This window comes from Trichechus manatus, unplaced genomic scaffold, assembly GCF_000243295.1.
Source record: "Trichechus manatus latirostris isolate Lorelei unplaced genomic scaffold, TriManLat1.0 scaffold00014, whole genome shotgun sequence".
Taxonomy (NCBI): Eukaryota; Metazoa; Chordata; class Mammalia; order Sirenia; family Trichechidae; genus Trichechus; species Trichechus manatus.
The window spans coordinates 9,942,159-9,964,266 of record NW_004443950.1 but is presented as its reverse complement, the minus strand read 5'-3'; the positions used below and the strand labels follow the sequence as shown (position 1 = coordinate 9,964,266).

Here is a 22,108-nt window from a genome sequence, read left to right as displayed (position 1 = left end):
AAAGCAGTCCAGCTGGAAGGTGCAGTGATGGGGAAGGATGTTTGACCCGCCACCCTATCCTCATCCTGGACCTCCAACATGGCCTGGCTCAGCACATTCATTCTGCACCACAAGGGCTGGAATCCAGGAGGTGGGATAGAGAGCTCCCCACCCCAAGGTCACCGGCAGAGCCAAAGTAGAACCTGGGCCTCCAGACACTCAAGGCAGGGTTCTGCCCCTCCTTGCCTTGTCTCCTCTCAGGCTTTTTCTGACCAAATACATTTTTAGGGTCAACAGATTTCCATTCTCCCTCTCCACCCAGGGCCTTTGGGGTTCCCTTTTGAGGGTAGGGGTGGCAGATGGAAGCAACACAGGGCCAGATAGGGTGAGCAGAGGAAGACACCGACCTCCCAGTTCCTTTGCAATAACGTAGGGTGAATTGGCGGGAGCAGGGATCTCGCCACACTTTGGGCTGGACCCCCAGGGCTCAGCATATCTTTGCCAGGAGCCTGTCACTCCCGCAATAGTCCCCAAGAAAACCCTTAAACTCTGAAGACTAGGGGCCACGCCCCAAGGGCACCTGCACACCTGCTTCTTCGCAACCCCCTCCACCAGGGCTTTTTTCCAGCGGGTCCCTGGTGGCCGCGAGCGGGGCCGAACTGCGGGAACAAGAGGTGCGCGGTACGACGGGGAGGGCTGCCGCTTCCGGATGGGGTTCCCTTCTAGAGTCTAAACAAAGACTGAGGCGGAGGCCGCCCCCTCCCCCGGCACCCGACGCAGCGCGGCTAGAAGGGGACTGGAGGGACGGAAGGGGTCGCACACCGCACCTGGCGGAGGCCGAGCGGCGAGGACCCTTCCTCCCGGAGTCTAAGGAGGTGAGAAGCAGGCGTGGTCGGGGGTGGGGGAAGGATCGACCAGGGGTCTCGGTCAGGCCAGGGTGACGCCGCGTTCCACTCGCCCGCCCACCCACGCAAACCCAGGGCGCTCCAGCCGCTGCAGAAGGCGGAAGCAGCGCCTCGGGACCGCCCTCCGGGTCCAGCGGCCAGGCCCGGACCAGCGCCGCGGGCCAGCGACCTCTCCCCCGCCCCCGCGGGCACGCCCCCCGAGACGCCCCGCCCCACCCCTCGCTCGGCCTCCGCCCGGGGCAGCGGCGGGAACTGCGGAGGGGCTGCAGGCACTTGCACCCGCGCGCTGGCGGCCACGGCGCCCAGGCCCAGTTGCCCGCCTTCGTGTCTGTCTCGCTCAGATCACCCTAGGTGAGTGGCGGCCCTGGTCCCTGCAGCCCCCGACCCCCGCACCCCTACCTTTGTGGCTGCGGCGCGCGCCCCCAGACCTGCGAGCCGGGCGCCTTCTTGCGGGGGCACATGTCGCCTGCGCGAGGGAGGGGCGCACCCCACCCCCTGCTCTTGCTCCTCGCAGTGCCCGCCAGGCGGGAACTCCCGAGGCCACGGCCCTTTGCCATCCTCACGTCCCCCAGCCCGACGCCCGGGGCGGCGGAGCCTCTTTGTTCCGGCGGAGGCCCCCTCCCGCCGCCGCCTCCCGAATGTCACCCCCACCCACCCTGCGCGCTCTCTCCGCCTGCCGGAGTTCACCCTGACCAGGTGGCGGCGGGCGCCTTTTGGGGGTGCACGGCCGTGCAATTGGTGGATTTTTTAAAACCGTTTTGCCGGGGGAGCGCGGCGTAGGGGGCGGCGAGAGCGCTCCTGGCTCCCGGCGGCTCCTCCTGCCTAGCTCTCCTGCTGCTCCGAGCCTCCTGCGCTCCTCTCCCCGCCCGGTCGAGCGCGCTCCCCTGACGCCTCAGCCCCGAGCCGGGCAGCCCGGGCGCAGACATGAAGGTGCTGGGCCACAAGATCGAACTGCTCACAGGTACCACCGGCCCTTCCCCGCGGCCGGCCCTCCGCGCGGCCCTCGCCACCTGCCACTTCCCGAGTTGGAGCGCGTGCCGCGCGCGGGGGCTGGGGCTTGGGGCGTCTCGGGTTCCAGCAGGAGGAAGGGTTGCGCGTGCCAAATAACTCGCCTGGGAGCTACCAAGCCCTGTGCGGAGCCCCGCCCCGCCCGCCTCGCCCCTCTGAGCCTCTGTTGCCCGGTGTCCAGTTGGGCAGAGCGCGGGCGGCGGGAACGCGGATCAGGGGATCGACCCCCAGGGGTCACGACCAGCAGTGCTCGGCTCAGGTCTCCGAAAGGGAACTCGGAGTCTCAGCTATCTAATCAGCGTAGCTGTCCCCCAACAAAGGAGCTTCCTGGACTTCCAGAAGAACCGCTGCCGTGCGCCTCGCTTTCTGTTTCCTGGGGCAGTCTGGCCGCCTGTCCCTGTGGGGAGAAGTTTCTCTCTAGGAGTAGAGGCCAAGTGGCCTGGGAAGTGGGAAGCCAGATTGGATGCTGATGACTGGGGGGCCCTCAGCCTGGGACTCCTCGGAGAAGTGGCTGGATACTGGCCCCTGGAACCCATGCCCATGGAGCTGTGGCGGAGATCAGCAGAGGACACTGGGCTGTGCCTGGAAGAATCGGGAAAGGGAGCAAGGCAGGGATCTGAGGGAGAAGCTCTCCTGGGCATGAAGGCCAATTGCACAGGCAGCTCTGTCGGCTCTCTGAGCATAGACTTTGGAGAGACCCAGACAGCAGAAAGGGGGCAGAAAGGGAGACAGTCTGGTTCTCTGCCTCTTCTTACTGCAGATCCTTCCAGGCCTGGGACTGATAGGTGCTCCATCAGTGTGTATTGATTGAACACATGGACTCCCAGCAAATGCCCTCTGGCACCTGGGAGGGTTTGGTCCCTGTCCTGGAGGATCTTACTGTCTGGTGCAAGGGAACAGAGCACAGGAGTTGCGTTACAAGACAGGGGAGGGCACAGCAATCTGGGGCACCCAGGAAGCAGGTTGGAGGGTGAGTCAGGGGCCAGGAGGGGAGTAGAGAGGCTTTGAGCATGTGGCAGCGTTTGAGCTGGACCCTACAAAACAGAGTTTCTATTCACGGAGGACAAGGTGGCATTGCAGGCCAAAGGGCTGAGGGAGCAGCGTAAGGGCAGGTGCAGTGGTGTGGAGCCTGGGGTGCCTGAGGTGTGTGTGGGGGGGAGGGGGATTGGAATGAGGTCAAGATCGGAATTTGAGGCTGTGAGTGCAGGGTCTCAGAAGGGAAGGTGGAGTCTGTTCCTGGAGCACCCGAAACTCTGGCCAGGTGCTCCGACGTGCCACTGGTGGCATTTCTGAGCCCAGTTAGTCACAGGGTTGGGCACCTCCCAGGGTGCTTAGGGCAGGACCCCCCCTCCAATCCTTTGCTAACTTTTCCTTGCATGGCTCACTTGAGGCAGGCCAACCTCGCCTATGTCCAGGGGACCTGCATGGGCCACTGGACTTGTTATCCTCTGGAGGGGAAGATTTTACAGCTCCGTGGGTTTTTAGAGCCCTGCAGGGACAGAACTCCTGGGCCCTCTCTCTTCTTCCTGCCCCTGAAGGGCCTAGAACAGGAGTACTCACAGGAGTCATAGGGGCCTCCAGTGGGGGCCAGGCTTTGGGGGCCAATGTGGTGTGTCCTCATCTCCTGTATCCAGGGGTCAGGACGGGCTCCCCGAGTTCTGGCAGGCTTTCTGAGCCCCCAGCCAGGTTGGAACAGGACCGCCCCCCCACCATCACTGCTATTCACAGGTGCCCTATTGTACCTCCAGCTAGGCCATGGGGGACAATGTGTCCCTCAATCTCCATGTCAAGGTCTTTTCAGCCTCCCCTCTCTCTCCAGCCCACTCCTGCCCTTTCCTTGTCTCGCAGATCTGTGTTCAAATCCCTGCCCTGCCAGTTGCCTGCTCGGAGATTTCAGGCAGGTTACTTAACCTCTTTGACATCAGTTTACTTGTCTTAAAGATGGAACGGGTGTTTCCTCCCCCTGAGAACTGGTGTGAGGCTCCCTGAGATAGTGCAGGAGGCACGCCTGGTCAGCGCCTGGGCCCTGGTGGGCACCTCACAGGCTTAGGCCGCCCTCTGGTTCTTGATCTTGGTTGTCCCTGTGATGGGGAACTCCACCTGCCCTGCCTGGCTGGCCACCAGGGAGTTTGCATCTGCCCTCAGCCCAATTTATCCTGCTTTCTGAGATTTTTTAAACCCATTAGCTGCATGTGGCAGTCTGCTTCTTTAAAGATTACAGCCTAGGAAACCCTATGGGGCAGTTCTACTCTGTCCTATAGGGTCGCTGTGAGTTGGAATCAACTTGATGGCAATGCATTTGGTTGGTTTTGGTTTGGTGGCTCAGTGGTTAAGTGCTCAGCTGCCTACTGAAAGGTCAGCAGTTCGAACTCACCAGCTGCTTCACGGGAGAAAGATGTGGCAGTCTGCTCTGGTAAAGATCACAGTCTTGGGGAACGGAATTTCAAATTCTCATAGACTCTAGACATTGTGGAGCCATAGAGGCTGGATGAACCCCTGAAACTATTTCCCTGAGATCATCTTTAAACCTTAAGCCAAAAATATCCTCTAAAGTCATCTTAAAACTGAACAATAGTTTAGCTTAACTAGTAGAAAGGTCTGCCTTGAGTTATGCTCTTTTTTTTTAATTGGTGTACTTTAAGTGAAAGTTTACAATTCAGGTTAGTCTCTTACACAAAAATTTGCATTATGCTCTTTTAAGAACAGCAACTCCAAAGATTAGATAGGAACCTTAGGGGGCAGGAAGTTTATGTTAATGAGGGAGGAACAACTCAGAGAAGGACGGTGAGAATGGTTGCATAACTTAAAGAGTGTAATCTATGTCATTAAATGGTGCATGTAGAAACTGTTGAATTGGTGTATATGTTTTGCTGTGTATATTCCCAGCAACAACAAAATAAATAAAATTTAGGAAAAATAAAAATTACAGCCTTGGAAACCCTACAGGGCAGTTCTACTCTGTCGCTGTGAGTTGGAATTGGAGATGATGAGCAGATCACAGTCAGGAGTGGGAGCCAGTTTACTGTGGTGGCATACAGCAAGTGCTCAATAATTGTTGACTGAGTCCAGCCTCACATAGCCACGCGTCCAGGATAGTTTCATAGAGGCCTCTAACTCCCTGCCCTCACATCAGCGTTAGGGCATTGTCCCACTGAACCATTTTTTTTTAAATTCAGATTTATTTAGTTGCTTACAGTTTTCACGTCTTCCATTTTATTATCATTCCCATTTTATCAATGGGTTCGGTCGATTCCTGAAGTCCATACTGCTGGCAAGAGGTGGAGCCAGACGGAGTCTTCAGGTTGTGTTCTAACTGCCTGATTTGGGGCCAGTCCCTTTGCTACTCCACACTTCGGTCTCCTCATCTGTAAAATGGAATAGTCGTGGTGCCTACCTGGTCAGGCTCTTCAGTGGATTAGATGAGAGAGTGTGTGTGAAGCGTGAGTACAGCGTCTGTTAGGCAAACAAGAAATGGCAGTCATAGGGCTGTTGTCCCTGAGCTGCCTGCTGAATGTCCTGGAGTCTCCCCAGCCTCCCTGTGCTCTGGTCACTCCATTCCCTACCTCTGGGATGTCCTACTTCCTTCCTGGGTTCTCTGTACATTCCAGGCCTCTCTGAGATGTGTTTCTGGGGGAGCCTCAGGTTCCCGTCATACGGTACAGGGTGGGGCACAGCATCTGTGATTGGGCCCCCTGGCCGGACGTCTATTGGGAAAGCCAGGTGCCCAGGCCTGGTGTGTCCTTTTTTTCCAGGGGAGGAGAGGGGTGGCACAGGACGTTCCGGGAGGTGTCGCTGGTAACTAATGCTGATCTCAGCCGGAAGTTGTCAGATGCCCTCATGTTGTCTTCTAGCAGCAGGGGCAAGAAGGGCAGGGATTTTGGAATCGGTATAGGAATTTTGGGTCTCATCTGATTGAGCTTCTGGGCAAGTTCATAACTCCTCTGAGCCTCAGTCTTCTCATCAGTAAAGTGCGAATAACAGTCCTACTGTATTAGCATTGTGGGAAAGAGCTGAGCTGATACCGAAGGAGCGCAGTACACTGTTAGCCTGCACACAAGCTCATTACAGTTCTCAGGGGCGAGCTCTTGGTGTCCTTTGTAGGTGGGTTTTTTTTTAAAGTGTGATGTGGGAAAGTGGGACATTGGTCTGTTTTCAAGTAGGCAGGTGATTGTTTTCGTGCATTTGTACCCAAACGATATGTTTCCAAGATGGTTTGGAGTCAGAAAGAGCTCTGTAATGGCAAATTTGGTTCTCTGAAATGGTCCCTTGGGAGCCTCGATAGTGGATCTTGGAAATTTTTAAAAAATTATTTGATTAAAAAGCAAAACTTTTTTTCAGTTCTGTCTAGAATTATGGTTTTATTTTAAGAATGTGTACCCCATACAATTTTTTAAAAATTAAAATTTTTAAAATAATTTATTTGACTTTTGTTGTTGAGAAACTCATAGAATTTTACAGACTACATTTAAATAGTGTTTGGTTGTTGGTAGGTATATCAATCCACATTTTACACGTGGGAGAAACTGAGTCATGGAATTGCCCTGTTGTTATTAGGTGCTGTCGAGTCGATTTTGATTAACAGAGAACCCTATGTGACAGAGTAGAACTGCCCCATAGGCAGTTTTCTAAGCTGTGATCTTTACAGGAGCATATTGCCAGGTCTTTCTCTTGCAGAGCTGCTGGGTAGGTTCGAACTGCCAACCTTTCGGTTAGCAGCTGAGTGCTTAGCTGTTGGGCCACCAGGTGTCCTTGGAATTGCCCTAGGAGGCTCAGAATAGGACCCCCATATCCTCGTTTCCAGTTCATTCATTTCAGTAAACATCACCGGGGTGCTGCTGTGAAGAGGTGGGGGATACATAGATGGGTAAGGAGGCAGGGGCTGTTGGAGGAGAGACAGGACTGGCACATCATGAAGTGTGCCCAGGGCCGCCGGCCAGTGTGTGGGTGTGAGGACATGGGCATGCTGTTCCTCCGTGCTTAGGAGGGTAACTGGTACAACTTTTATGAAGGCCAAGTTGGCAATGTAGTATCAGAAGCTTAAAAATATGTGTGATCTGTGACTCATGAATTTTTAGGAACAAATAAAGATGTGTGCAGAGGTGTTGTTTCCAGAATGTTTATAGAAAAAAGGTAGAAACCACCTAAATGCCTAACAGTAGAGGAGGTTAAATAAATGGGAGTGGATTCATACCAGGGAATCCCAGGTAGCCGCTAATTATAAAGGTTATTTATCCATCTGAACAGATGTCCCTCGATATACGTGTAATAATAACGGTGATGACAGCTCACACTTATATGGCATATGCCATGTGCCAGGCACAGTCTTAAGAGCTTTCTATACATTAACTCATTGTTAGAACAACCCTTTGAAGTGTGTGCATTATTTTCTCCTTTTTACAGATGAGGAAACTGAGGCACAGAGAGGTTAAGTAACTTGCCAAAGGTCACACAGCTGATAAATGGCTGGCTAGAATTCAAACTGGGCTGTCTGACTCCAGAGTCCAAGAGATGTTCCAAAACAGTGGGTTTTTTTTAAGTTATTTTTTTCAATGTATAGATTACTGTTGAAAAAAGAATGAAAGAATACATGCCCAAATGTTAACAGTGGTTTCCTCTGGTTAATAGGATTATATGTGATTTTTACTTTCTTCTTTTTGTGCCTCTGTTTTCTGTTTTTTCTCAGTGCGTGTGTAGTACATGAAATTCAAGTTATATTTTTTAAAACTAACAATTAACAAATGCTCGAAGGAAGGTGATAAGTACTGTGGCTCTGATGAAATCAATCCCACGGGAATTCCCAAGAGGAGAGGAGAAGCCCAGTGTGTGGAGTGGGTATGCTTTTGGAAAGCTTGGGGGAGGAATCATTCAAGGTGGATGTTGAAGTTGGCTTTCCATCAGTCCAAGGAGGAGGCGGGCACTCGAGGCAAAGTGAACAACATGGGCAAAGGTGGGACCACAGGAGTGTTCGGGATGGGGTGGGGGGTATGCTAAGTAATGGCCTTCAAAGATAGCCAGGTCCTAGTCCCTAGAACAAGGAGCCCTGGTGGTACTCTGGTTAAGTGCTTGGCTGCTAACTGAGAGGGCAGTGGTTCAAACCCACCAGCAGCTCCAAAGGAGAAAGACGTGGTGATCTGCTTCTGTTAAAAATTGCAGCCTTGAAAACCCTGTGTGGCAGTCCTGCTCTATCCTATAGGGTCGCTATGAGTTGGGTTTTTTAGATTTAATTAAACCTGGTGTCTTAGTTGTCTAGTGCTGCTATAACAGAAATACCACAAGTGGATGGCTTTAACAGAGAGAAATTTATTCTCTCAGAGTCTAGTAGGCTAGAAGTCCAAATTCAGGGCACCAGCTCCAGGGGATGGCTTTCTCTCTCTGTCGGTTCTGGAGGAAGGTCCTCGTCATCAATCTTCTGGTCTAGGAGTGTCTCAGCACAGTGACCTCAGGTCGAAAGGACGCGCACGGCTCCTGGCTCTGCTTTCTTGGTGGTAGGAGGTCCCCATGTCTCTCTGCTTGCTTCTTTCTTTTATATCTCAAAAGAGATTGACTTATGACACAGCCTAATCTCAGAGGAGCCCTGGTCGCATAGTGGTTAAGAGCTCAGCTGCTAACCAAAAAGGTGGGCAGTTCAAATCCACCAGCTGCTCCTTGGAAACCCTATGGGGCAGTTCTACCCTGTCCGGTAGGGTCACTATAAGTTGGAACCGACTTGACTGGCACCTGACAGCAACAATCTTATAGACTGAGTCCTGCCTTATTAACATAACTGCCACTAATCTCACCTCATTAACATCACAGAGGTAGGATTTATAACACACAGGAAAATCACATCAGATGACAAAATGGTGGACCATCACACAATATTGGGAATCATGGACTAGCCAATTTGACACATTTTTGGGGGGACACAATTCAATCCATAACATCTGGCTTATAGAATAAAAATCTCCCCTTTAGGGTGGAAGGGAGGAATGTGCTGTCACAGTATAGGGAGAGCAATTAGGGTCACATAACGATGTATATGTATACATTTTTGTATGAGAGACTAACTTGAATTGTAAACTTTAACTTAAAGTACAACAGTAAAAAAAAAAACTCCCCTTTACACCCTTCCCTTCAAATTTGCATTCTTCCTTCTTGTTGCGATTTACCCTGAATCACTTGAGGACTTTTTCTTTGAATTTTCAAATATATATGCCTGTTCAGTGCATATTTTTTGCATAAATGGGGTTGCTTATTATTATTATTCTGTGACATGCCTTTTTCTCTTAACTGCATACTTCAGAATACTTTCCCTATCTATTTAAGTGGAACTGCCTCATTTTTAAATACCTGCGTGGTACTCCAGGATGTAAATGTTCCATAATTTATTTAACCACAAAGTTTTCTTAAGTAGGCAAGGGGAGGTAAGGAGACTTGATCACCTCTAGTCAATTATTTTCGTGCCATTTAAACATGTACAAGATCTTCCTCTTAAAAGTCCTGTTCATATCTACCATCTCTGCTGTACCTCAGCGCTTTCTGAGGTGGGCAGAGGAAGGCTAGTACTTCCATTTTATTGATAAGGAATCTTTTTCGTGATTTGCCGGAAATAAAGCCAGGCAGGGAGTGCGATAAAACAAATACTGGCCATGGTTTCAATGACTCAAGTCCAAACCACTAATAAGTGGAAGAGTTGAAATTCATCTTAAGCCCACATGGCTCTAACATTCCTGCTGCCTTCAGGGAATAAGGAATCAAGAGGGAAAAAAATGAAGGAGAAAAAATGGCAGAGTGAAAAGGGCCCTCTCTGTTGCTTCATAGACTCCGGGGGTCACCCACCCCACTCCGCTCTGAGCCACTTAACCCCTTACAGACCTTAACCAGGCTTCCTTTGTGGGAGGTTGAGGTTAGTTGCTGTGGAGTTGATTTCCACTCATGGCACCTTCACCTCCATGTGTGCAGAGCAGAACTGGGTTCCATAAGGTTTTCAAGGCTGTGACCTTTCAGAAGCAGATCGCCAGGCCTGCCTTCCGAGGCTTCTCCAGGTGGGTTTGAACTACCATCCTTTCAGCTAGTCGTCGGGTGCTTAACCATTTGCGCCACCCGGGGACACCATGGGAGGTTAATAGGAGCCTCATTTTCTTTTACCTTATCATCTAGCTGCTTTTTTTTTTCAATCATAACTTTCTTAGGAAGAAACTTCTCTGACACCGTCCTGTGGGAATGTCCACTCTGGCCCCTTTATCCTGGAGCCCCACATCACCATACTGGGACCTGGCCGTCTCTGTGTTTCACAGGCTGACACAGAGCCGGGTCCCCGGATCCCCTGCATCACAGGCCATCTGTCCCTGCACTGCCCACTCTCAGCCCTTTTAATAGCACAGTCCTTGGGGACAATGGTCTCCAGGGTGGTTTCATAACAGGCCTGGGTGAGGGCGGGGACACCCCGGTGCTGCCAAGCGTCTAATTGAGTTGGGTGTCGAGGGAGGCAGCAGCTAAAAAAAGTCCTGTTGGGGGAAGAGTTTTCCAAGGTGGGGGCCCTATTTCCAGCACCCCACCGGGATGGACGGGTGAGTGTGCACACATCAGAAGGGTGGAAGAGAAAGGGTGGGAGAGGAGTGAGGAGGCCTCGCTAAAAATACAACCCATCTGCATTGTGTTAGCTACTTTCCCCAGAAACCACTGGAAACAGAGTGCTCCAGGAGAACCTGGCAGTGCTGCGACCTGGCGCCTGGGCCCTGGCCTCCCTGGCCCGCCTCCTTGGGCTGTGGACAGGTGCTCTCCCAGGGGGCTCTTCCATGAGGCCTGGGTGGCCAGCAGCTCCTAGCCTGATCCCAACACGCATGAATCCCAAACTAGCCTCCAGCGGGGACCACCATGCTTTTATGAGGCACTGCTTTTGTTACAAGGTCCTTGGGTGGTGTGAACGGATTGTACTTGATTACTAAAGATTGGCGGTTCTAACATACCCAGTAGCCACGGAAGAAAGGCCTGGTGATCTGCTTCCATAAAGATTACAGCCAAGAAAACCCTATGGAACAGTTCTACTCTGTAACACATGAGGTCACCATGAGTGGGAATTGACTCTAGCAACGGGTTTTTGGGTTTGTTTTTTTGTTTTGGTCTTTGGAACACTCTGAAAGTCTAAGTCTCCCTGCTTCTTCTGGGAAGGAAAGAAGGCCAGGGAAGGCTGGGAGCTGCAACCTGGTCTCACAGCGGCTGCCCCAGTGCAGGAATGGCTGTCCATCCAGAGGCCTTGTGTCCCCTGGTTGCTGGACAACCATGGCACAGACTCCCCAGATCCCTGGCCCATCCACAGGAAGAAGCAGAAGGAGCAGAGGAGAGTGGGGTGGGGTTGGGGGGGTTTCTTCTGACCAACCAGCTGGTAGAGATTGTTGGCCTTTCAGGGCAGAAGGGAAAGTCTGAGAGCTTTACCCTTTAGAAAGCCTGGAAATAAAGTTGAGAAGAAGGAAGCAAGAAAGGAGGAAGGGAGGAAGGAGGGAGGGAGGGAAGGAGAAAGGGAAGGAAAGGAAGGGAGGGAAGAGAAAGAAGGAAGAAAGGGAGGGAGGGAGGGAAGGAGAAAGGGAAGGAAGGAAGGAGAGCAAGGAAGTAGGAAGGAACCCACCCTTCCAGGCCAGGCAGCTGTGGTGTATAGAATGAGTACTGGCCTAGTGTTCCGAAGAGCCATTTCGAGTCCTTGCCCTGTCTGGGCAAGGCACTGAACCCTTGTAAGCTTTGGCTTCCTCATCTCGCGTGTTATCAGGGTGAAATAAAATAGCACAAGAAAGCATTTTGTGAGCTTTGAAATGCATTCCAAAAATGAGGAATTGCTGTTGTTCTCCAAGCAAATAGTTAAAAAATTTTTTTTCCTGATTGCTTATTATAGATGCTAATTTTCAGTCCACTACCCAGTGATCACTCTTGTTAACTTTTTGATGTATGTTCTCCCGGGCTTTTGTTGTGGGACTATTCATATTTATATTTCAAAATTGGGATAATACTATATTTCTGTTCTTTAATTGCTTTTTCTATTTATTATGCCATAAGCATTTTCCCATATTAAAGAACCTTTTACAAGTTATTGGCCCATAACTTATTTATCTAGTTCCTTGTTGTTAGTTGCCATGGAGTTGATTCTGACTCGTGGCGACCCCATGTGTGCAGAGTAGAACTGCCCCGTAGGGTTTTCAAGGCTATGACCTTTCAAAAGGAGATTGCCAGGCCTGTCTTCTGAGGTGCCTCTGGGTGGGTTCAGACTGCCAACCTTAACCTTTTGTGCCACTCAGGGACTCCTACCAATGGACATTTAGTTGCTTCCCGTTTTTCTCTATTATAAACAGCATCGTGGTGAGCCTTCTTGTAAGTAAGTCATTGAGTGCCCTCTCTGATGGTCTTCTTGGGAAATTTCCCACAGAGAGGGGATTGCTGAGTCCAAGAGTGTGAATCCTTTAAACAATTTTGACTCGTTTTGCAAAGCTGCCCTTAATTTATACACCCATAAACCACATAGGAAAGTGCTGGTTTTGATGCATTGCCGACACTGAAAACTTGGCCGGCTCCATCTAGTGAGCTTGAAGATTTTTTCCATGTTTGTTTGCTGATTGTAGTCCTTTTATGAATTTCCAGGCCATGTCCTTGCCTCGTTTCTCTTGGTTCATCACAGTCTATGCCATCCTGAAATCCAAGTGAGGGCTGCAGAGCCAGTCTTAGAGGAATTAGGGTCCTGAGTCCCTCTCTGGCTTCCTTCCTCGGCCACTGTTGTTGTTTTAAGCTTATAGTGACCCCGTGTGACCGAGCAGAACTGCCCCATAGTGTCTTCTAGGCTGTAATCTTTGCGGGAGCAGCCCCGGTAGCACAGTGGTTAAGTGCTCGGTTGCTAACTGAAAGGTGGGCAATTTGAACCCTCCAGCAGAAAGATGTGGCAGTCGGCTTCCATGAAGATTTCCATGAAGAAACTCTATGGCGGCACTTTTATCCTCCCCTAAACGGTTGCTTTGAGTCAGGATCATGTGTTGCTTTTTTCTATTTTTTTGAAATATGTTTTAATTTTGAAGAGCAAATAAAAGAATGGCGTCCGCAGAGCCAAGTCAGCCGGTGTTGCAGAAGGAGCCCTCGGTTCCCTGGGAGTAGCGCTCCTAATGGGCCAGCGCTTGGGGTGCTGGGGGTGGACAGTCAGTGTGGTGCCCCAAGTGCCGCAGCCCCAGCCTTGTCCTTCCCCCTGGGCGTCCCCGCCGCAGCAGGCCCCAACCTTCTTCCTCGCCCTCCCTCCCCAGGGCTGCTGCTCCACGACGTGACCATGGCGGGGCTGCAGGAGCTGCGATTCCCCGAAGAGAAGCCCCTGCTCCGGGGCCAGGACGCCTCCGAGGTGGTGAGTCGCTCCTTCTCGGTCCTGGGGCCGAGGGCGCCACCTGGTGGCCAAGAAGGAAACCTCGCGTCTTTCCTCCAGTCATGACGATAGTAACTAGAGCTGACGCTCCATGGGGACTAGCCAAGTGCCACGTGCCCGGAATCCTTACACTACCCTCACAGGCTTTGTCCCTGCCTTCCTGCTGGCCTGAGTGTCCACTCTGTTAAGATCAAGCCAACCTCACTGTGGCTTCAGCTACCTGTGTGGATGAGAAAAGTTGGTGATGAGAAAACAGGCACAGAAAGGGCATCTGACTTGGCCAAGGCCACACAGCTAGCAGGGAATGAGGCTGTACCCAGCCTCTGGTTCTGGGTGGCCTACAGCCCCAGGCAGTAACCACTGGGCAGGGATGCCCCTGGTGCTCCCCTTTCTGCTTGCTTTTTTGTCTTTTCCTCACAAGCTTCTGAGGTTTGAGGGCTTGTATTACCAACAGTACCACCTGGGGCAGTGGAACTGAGACCATCAGGGGTTACTAAGTCACCAAAGTCCCCTCTGTCTGGGGACCAGGCGTTCGATTCCAGATTTCTACCCACGCTTGGCTGGCACACTCTCCCTGTTCCATCATACTGGGAACTGTGACACAAACCTCCCTGCCAGGAGAGGCTGTGGGCCCACACCTCAGAATTCTGGGGTGTCAGGGCTGGGGGTGCCAGCTGGTTATGCTATTCCTGCCCTTCCTCATTTACAGAGGGGAAAGCTGGGAGCCCAGTCCCTGGAATCTTCAGGAAGCTCTTTGCCCTCTTCAGGCTCCCCCGAGCCGCCCCCAGCTTCCCACCAGAAGGTGAGCCCAAGGGCCACCAAGCAGCAAGTATTGGGCTCTGAGCAACAAGCCAGGGATTCAGGGGATCTGGCCACATGAGGCCAGCTGTCCTGTCCCCAAGAAGGCTACAGCCGTATCTTTAAGGCAGGACTTAGTTAACTCACAAGACCCGGAATATTGGAGGGCAGCCCCTCCCCAGGAGTGGCCAGGGGACACTTTGCAGGGCCCTTTGTTACCATTCCATTCCTTCCCAGGTCCCGGATGTTTGCAGGGGCCTCCTCACTGGCCTCCTTGCTTCTGCCCTTGTTCTTCACAAGCCTTCAAAGTACAGAGTGTCACTGCTCTGCTGGAATGTCATCAGTGCCGTGCTGCCACCTCACTCAGCCACAGCCTTCCTGGGGCCTGGGTGCAGTCTGCACCCCTCTCCCATGCTTTCCCCTGGCTCACCCCTCTCCATTGTCCCTGGCTGGCTGCTGGTCCTCGACCATGCCCATCATATTCCCAGGCTGGAATATTCTAGCCCCAGAAATTTGCAGGCCTGGCTCCTTGTCTGACCCAGCCCAGCTCCCCACCCTACCCCCCCAGGCTCCTGGGAGTAGGGATCTTGTCTGTGTGGTCCCCGTCTCCCCAGCACTTAGCACACTGCCTTGTACATAGTAGGCTCTCAGTAAAGGCTTGGACTGGGTGGAAGCCACAAGTTGTGATCCAGCTCAAAAGAAAGACGTTTCTCAAAACTTTCTGGAAATCCCCTTTTCCCCACAATCAATCTTTTGAGGTGTGTGAACAGACACCAACTCTCTTGGGAGGGCCTGGTGGGGCAATGGTGGTCCTCAGGGAACCTTCTGTCACAAGGGCTGAAGTGCGGGGTTCCATTACAGCCCTCATGGAGGGTTTGCCTGCTGGGATGGGGGTGCATCTGTGGTCCTGACCAGGCCCTGTGGTACATGAGGGCATGTTAGCCTGGTACCACTTGTTCCTGTCATCTCAGCAGTGGGCACCCCAAGAGATATCCCTGCCAGGGTGGCCCCACACCCTGTCTCTGTCCAGTCTGGCCAGCCCGTTGTTGCCCCCTCCCTCCCTCCCTGACTTGAGGGACATGCTCCCACCTTTTCATGGGGGTGCTGCATTCTTTCTGCTTCTGCCTTGGTTGGGGGCTGAGATCAAACTTCGTCCACCTGCCGCCATGGCCAGTGATTGCCACCACAGTGTTCCTGCCTTGCGTGAGGGTGTGCGTTTCAGTCCCCTGCTGGAGGCCTCGAATCCCTGGCCCAGTTTCTCTCTTAGTCAGCACAAGTCCCATGCAGTGGACCTGGTCATGTCCTTCTATTCCAAAAGTGCATTAAAAGCCCTGTCCCCAACCCTGACGACAACCCTCGGTGCTCCCCAGCTCGGTCTTCCCAGGTATTGGTGACAAGCTAGCACAGGCCTCTGGACTCAGCCTTCAAGAGCTGTTTGGTGTGCTCGTTCCGAGCTGAGACACCCTCAGGTGAATTCTCCTTTTCCGCCTGCAGTGCGTGAATGGGGCTGTCGGCTTCACTTTTTAAATCTTCCGGAGAGGGGTGAATCCTTCCGCATGGTCACCCCCATCCCTGCGGTCACTTTAGACTTTCTTGCCTTTGAAGACTCGAATGCCAGGGCTGTCCAGGACTCTGTGGGGGAGCTGCTGCTCGTTCTCCCACCCCGGCACCCCCCGCTCGGCCTCCCATGGCCCCTCCTGTGCCTGGCCAGCTCCTCTTAGCTGGGCCTTCCCTCCTGCCGTTATCCCTGAGTTTATAACTCATCTCCTCCTGGACCTCCGGGTCTCTGAACTGGCTTGTATTGCTCTGTGGTGTCTTTGTTTTACTGGTCCTGCTGCTTTCGCAGCCCCCCAAATCTCCTGGCGCCCCCCAGCACCCTGAGGGCACACAGCGTACCCCATCATTATCTGCCTCATCCTCTTTGTCTGAGTGTGTTTTTAACAAAACTGCCTCCTCTTGACTCCTCTGAGATAATTGCCCCCTTAGTGTCTCGAGTGTAAAAATCTCCCACGTCTCCTTCCCCAGCCCCATTGTGCAAGGGTTCATAACCAGCCCCCATCCCTTCCCCCCAGCCACATCACCTTCTGCTGAGGGCAGAACCAGACTTGGTTCCACTAATCAAAGGCCCACCCCGCTCAGTGGAAACCACCCAGGCAGTGTAAACTCAGACCTCTGTGCTATGAGAGCATGAAGCAGGCAGGTCAGGAAAGGCAGGAGGGGACGTGTGGATGGAGCAGCTGCCACTGCCACTGGCCCAGATTAGAAAAGCGTCCTCGTTAACTCCCTTCCTGTGTGGACCTCAGCTTCCCCATCCCTAAAACGGGTGTGATCGTAACTTTCTTCTGTCAGGACTGCCCATAAATCATCAAATGTTCCTTCCCTGCCTCTGCCCTGTGCCTCGATGGTCAGACCATGAAAACCATGTCGGGGGGGGGCGGGGGGGGCAGCAGGGCCGTGACAAAGAGCAAGGCATTGGAGTCAGAGATCCCACTGCTTTTGAGCCTGTGACTCAGCCTTTCTGAGCCTTACCTTTCTCACCTGTGAAAAGGAAATCTTCACATTTTAAATTAATAAGTAAAATCAGTGTTAGCAGCTGCTTAGGGGCTCATCTGCCAAAGACTTAATACCTCCCTGCCTGGCCCTTTGTAAACCCTTGGTTGCTCTTATTAAGACAGACTCACACGCGGCTGTCGAGTCAATTTGGACTCATAGTGACCCTACAGAACAGAGTAGAACTGCCCATAGGGTTTCCAAGGAGCAGCTGGTGGATTCAAACTGCTGACCTTTCGGTTAGCAGATAAGCTCTTAAACACTGCATCCCCAGGGCTCCTAAGATAGACCAGGGAACTGAATTATCTATTCTGGGTGGTGCAGCGGTTAAGCACTTGGCACTACTAGCTGGAAGGTTGGCCGTTCTAACCCACCCAGTGGCTCCATGCGAGAGAGACCTGGCAATCTGCTGCTATAAAGATTACAGCCAAGAAAACCCTAAGGGGCAGTTCTGCTCTGTCACATGGGTTGTTATGAGTTGAAATCAACTCAGTGGCACCCAACAACAACATACTCCAGGGAACAGAAATCATGTCCACTCGAGACAGAGCCCTGTGGGCTCCCAGGCCAGTGGGGCCTGACTCTGCCCCGTCTATCTGCCTTCCCACAGGAGAACTCGGATGCCTTCCTCTTGACTGTGGACACAGACTGGAAGGTAGGTCACCACCGTTTAGCCTCCTGAGATGTGGGACTACAGCTGGCCGGTCCCCCACCGCCTGGCCTGGTCCCAGAGAAGGGTTATTATAGCCCTTATGTGCGCCCCATCCCAGAGTGGCCCCCGGGACCACCCCGACTACTCAGAGCAGCTCTGCCTGCCCCCTGCCCAGTGGAGAGTTGCCTGAGGCGGTCTGGCTTGTCCTTCCTCCTTGAACAGGACATTGGGGAAAGGAGAAAGATGGGGACAGAGAAGGGAGTGAGGGATGTTGTGATCTGAATCAGCATTTTCCACCAATGAAAGCCAGCCTGATGCTCAGAAATAGCTCCTGTCTCCATGGCAGCTGTTGCCTGGACAACCATGTCCTCCTTCGTTTGATGCCACAGTCTCTGTGAAAACCAAAATCTTGTTTTTATTCGTGCACACAATGCTCTTGCTCACCAGGCCCACCATTTCTCCCCTTTGAGACCCAGAGTGGCCATTTATTTCCAGGTCTCTGGAATTGTCTGGCTGCAGACATCTGTTATCTGTAGGCAGAAGAGGAGTGTGACTCACACTGGGAGTTTTGCCGGGTGCTGGGGCCCCATGATTGTCAAAACCTACTGAGCAAACACAGACCCTTCTGGGACCTTCCTCTTGGCTAGATGGAACAGCTCCCAGGCCAGTGCCCTGGTCGGGGCCTGACCTCAATTTGGGCCAGTTCCCAAGTCCCGTGACAGCACCAGCCTCGTGGTCTGGTGACGTGGCAGGCGGGGCTGTCTGATGCTCCTCCCCGGGGCCAGCAGCTCTGCAGTGAGGATCGATCTGCCTGTGCATTGGTCCTTGGTCACGCACCCCTTCAAGGACGTCAGGGGAGCCTTCAGTGCAGTCAAATGTGCACATGCTCAGATCCCTGGAGCGCCATCTCCAGACACAGAGGAAGAATGGGGACAGGGAGGTGGGGAAGGAGTGGGAGTCCAGGAGGAGGGATGGGAGGCACGCGGTGGAGATGGTCCAGGCTGGTAGGCAGCGGAGATCAGAGCAGGCCCAAACAAGGGCAAGAGGTGTAAGCAAACAGGCCATGCAGGAGGGGACGCTGCCCTGACGCACCGTCCCCATGGCAAGGGTGGCTGAGGGGGGTTTCCTGCCAGCCCCCAACAAACACACACCTGCTGCAGGTGTTGGGGGGGTGGTTCCGGGGTCATGGAAGAGGCCCCTGCTGCACCCCTGCATGCTGGGTCTACTGCTTTGAAGCTGCCCCCTCTGCCCAGGGAGCCCTCTGAAAAGCAACCACCCCAGCAGACTGAGTCCTTTACGTTGGGTGCTGGGCCCACGCCCAGGGTAGTGCTCATGGTGTGTGGGACCCCGATTCTCAGACCCTTCCCCTGGTAAAGGGCAGCATGTGTTAAAAGGCACCTCTTGTCCATGCCAGAGTCTCCTTTTTTTTTGCAAAGCAGCCACAAGTTTGGCTGATGTGTAGGTGGAGGCCTGGGAGAGTTTTCATCCCATTTCACAGGAGCAGGCAGTCACTGCTCCTTGCCTCAGTGGGTCCAGGCAAGGATAAGCGAGAGCCAGACAGACCTGCATCCAGGTCCTGGCTCTCTGCTTACTGGCCACATGACGTCGAGGACAAGTCACTCCACCTCAGCTACCTCATTTGTGCAGTGAGACAAGGAGCTCAGACCTCACTTGTGTGTTTTTGAAGGTTGGGGATGCTGCCTGCAGGCTGAGCACTCAGACACTTGGCATACGGCAGCCATGTCCAGAGAGGCAGTACAGGCTAGTGGCCACCAGAGCATAGGGTGCTCCTGGCTCACTAGCTGTGTGACATTGGGCAGGTTACCTAGCCTCTCTGTGCCTCAGTTTGTTCATCTGTAAAATGGGTATTAAAAAGATAACGTAAGATAACGTGTAAGGCGCTTGAGTAGAGCCTGGCACGTGGGAGACATTCTGGTAAGTGTTTGCCACTCTCAATAATGTAATCTCAGCCCCTTACTAGCTGAGTGGGAAAATTACTTAACCTCTCTGTGCCTCAGTTTCCTCGTCTGTATTTGATTGTCCTTTCTCATAGGCTTGTGAGGATTACGTGTCTTATCCTTACAGCTACCTGTGCAGTAGGCATTGCTGTTTCTTCCATCTACAGATACGGAGGGCTCAGAGAGGTTGAGTGACTTGCCCAAGGTCATAGCTATGGCTGGTACCTGGGTCTGGCTGGCTCCACAGCCCTGCTTTTAATCACCATGTGGGAGGGAGCAGGACCTGAACCTGCCTCGTGTGACCACAACACTGCACAACTCCAGGGAAGACGCAACACAGATGTCCCATTTCTCCCCTGCCAGGGCTGGGCAGGGCCTCAGGTCGTCTGGAGCAATTGATGCGGGGGTTTTTCATCCTCATGGCAACACTGTGAGGACAACACTAGTCTTTTACAGTTGAGGAGCCTGAGGCACGGAGAGGTTAAAAACTTGCCCAAGGTCACCCGGTCAGAGGGGGAGCCAGTACTTATACCCAGGTCTGTGTGATTTGAAGCCAGTGAGCTGGGCAGAAATGGGGAGCCTTGGCTTGGAGTGGGCAGTGTCGGAGGTCAGTTTCTCACCTGGGTCAGAGGGAAGGAGGTCAGAGGTTGGAGTGAGCATAGGTTACATGGGGGCTGGGGGAAGCAAGCAGGGCTTGCTGGCAGAAAGCTTTACTCTTCCTGGCCTGATCCCTTACACAGGTGGGACGCCACCCCTTGCCCCTTCCTTTGAGAGGCACATGGAACAACTTGGCAGCAGGGGCAGAGGACAGGGCTGTGCCTTTACAGGCTGCCCCAGATGTCCGAGCCTCTTCCTGTGCCAGGGTGGCTGCAGGGAACAGAGTGTGGCCAGAACGTGAGGTCCGGGGGTCACCCTGGCTACCTGCGGGTGGGGCACACGGCCAAGCACTCTGCCCAGGCCTCCAGAGCAAGACGGCAGAGATGGGGAAGGGGCAGTTGTGCCTCACCCCCAAGGCAGGGGTACGGCCAGGAATAGCATACCCGGCAGGTTTTGACCAGGTCATCAGGCGCCCAGATGCGGGAGCCCACCTCCTTCCTCCAGGGCCGCCAGCCAGCGTGCAGGGCTGTCAGTGCAGGCTGGGGCACATGGTGTGTTTCCACTCCAGAGAGACAGAATGGGGGCAGAGGCACCCAGCACCCCGCCTTCTCTCTGTCGCTCTGCTTTTCTCAGCCCTTGGGCTCCCTCCCTTGCTCACCTCCCTGGCCCATTTCCTCCCCTCTGCCTCTTTCCCCACCGCCTTCTCTCTGTTAGCTCTACCCACGTGCTGCTGACCAGCTCACCTCCCCAGATCCTCGCTGCCCAGGAGCCTCATGGATCCTGCGCCCCAGAGGCCTGGGAGCCAAGCCTACAGGCCCCGGGAAGGGGTGGGCATGTCAGCTGCGACAGGCTGCGTCCTGAGCCCTCTTCTCCTTGCAGCCGGATGAGGATGCCCCTCCGTGCCCCTGGCCCTGCAGTCCAGACCCCCTGGCCCAAAACCCCCACAGCAGAGTGGGCAGGCATTGGGCATACATGTGGGCAGGGGGGAGCTGCCTAGGGGAGGAGCTGTCCCCTTGAAGCAGGGCCACTACCTTGGGTGCCCCAAACAGCAGTCACTCTCCAGGCCTTCCTCGTGGGGATGCTGGGTGGTCCCCAGGAGGTTGGGACCCCGGGCATGGGTCAAGGGCTGTACCCATCTAAGGCATATCTGTGTGTCCTGCTGTGCCCTGCACTGGTGTGCACGTCTGTGAGCGGCTCCTGTGTGCCTGACACTGTGTATTGGGACATGCCTGTGTGTGTGGCCTGCACCTGTGTTCCTAGGACCCCGTGTGCAGCGGCAGCTGCCGGTGCTTGCTGGGGGTGGGAGAGACGACGGGACTGTCCAGGATTATGTGTTGCTGGGGGCGGGAGCAGCAGCAGCAGGGCTAGGGGGAGCAAGGACCTCGGAAGCCAATTGGAGCCCGATTTGACTCCCAACAGCCAATCTGGGAGCGGGGGCTTGGGGCGAGCAAGTGGCTGCTCAGGAGGCCCGCGGGGAGGATGGGCCAGCCTCAGCCGGGCCAGGATCTGAGTATAAATGTCCCGAGAGCGGGGCCCCATCACAGAGCCGACCCTCTCCGCCCGAGCTGCCCCTCCCGCGGAGTGACTCAGGCTTTTGTTTGTCCCTCCTGGTCGAGTCGGGGCCGCCTCCCTCCGCAAGATGCCGGAGTGCTGGGACGGGGTGAGTGTGGCTGGGCCCGGAAGGAAGGGCACCCCTCGGTCCCATGTCTGGCGTGCTGGTCCTGCAGTTGCCCCACCGCCGGGGTTACTGAGGCAATGCGGAGGGCTCAGGCTCCCTGGTCCGCAGGAGTGGTTAGGACAGCCAGGGCCTAGGGAAAGGGCAGAGTCAGGTGACATCTCTGCAGAGACGGATGCCCCCTGTCTGGGACTTGGGCGTGTGGCCCCGAGGGTCTCCTATAGGCATGTCAGTGTGTGCACATACCCTGGCGTGTGACTTCTGCCTGAACCCCGAGGCAGGGTTCCCCCTGCGGGCTAGTGTCCGAGGGTGTCTGCAGGCGGCTGCCCTCCTGCCCGTGTTTGTTGGTAGGGGGGTGTCTTCGTTGTTTGGATTAGCACCGAAGGACAGGCAGCCTCTTTCTTCCTTAAGAGCTACGTGCGAGGTTCTCCGTGGTCCCCAGGCATTTCAGTGCCATCCAGGCAGATGGAAGGGAAGTCTCAGCCATGGCCACCGCAAACGGCTGCCCGCAGGCAGGGGTCCCTGCGGGGGAGGGATGAGAAAGGGTTGCCTTATTTCGTGGGTGGGAGAGGGCAACGCTGGATCTTTGAGCCCAACAGGCTTGTGGTGCCAGGTGGGTGC

The 22,108-nt window shown here is 54.0% G+C and overlaps 1 protein-coding gene across 5 annotated transcripts in view; it reads left to right on the top strand.

Annotated features, from left to right (window-relative positions):
• The first annotated feature begins 1,104 nt into the window (after window positions 1-1,104).
• The window catches only part of NDRG4 (NDRG family member 4), a 32,030-nt gene continuing 11,026 nt past the window's right edge, over window positions 1,105-22,108 (top strand). For 2 of the 5 annotated variants that reach the window (XM_004371531.1, XM_004371533.2), the window contains exon 1: window positions 21,452-21,472. In XM_004371531.1, coding sequence (XP_004371588.1) covers window positions 21,452-21,472 — 21 coding nt within the window. Of the gene's footprint in view, window positions 1,236-13,144; window positions 13,240-17,215; window positions 17,261-21,352; window positions 21,473-22,108 lie in introns of those variants that run through there. The other 3 variants (XM_004371532.3, XM_023726760.1, XM_004371530.1) reach the window with 3 other exon arrangements.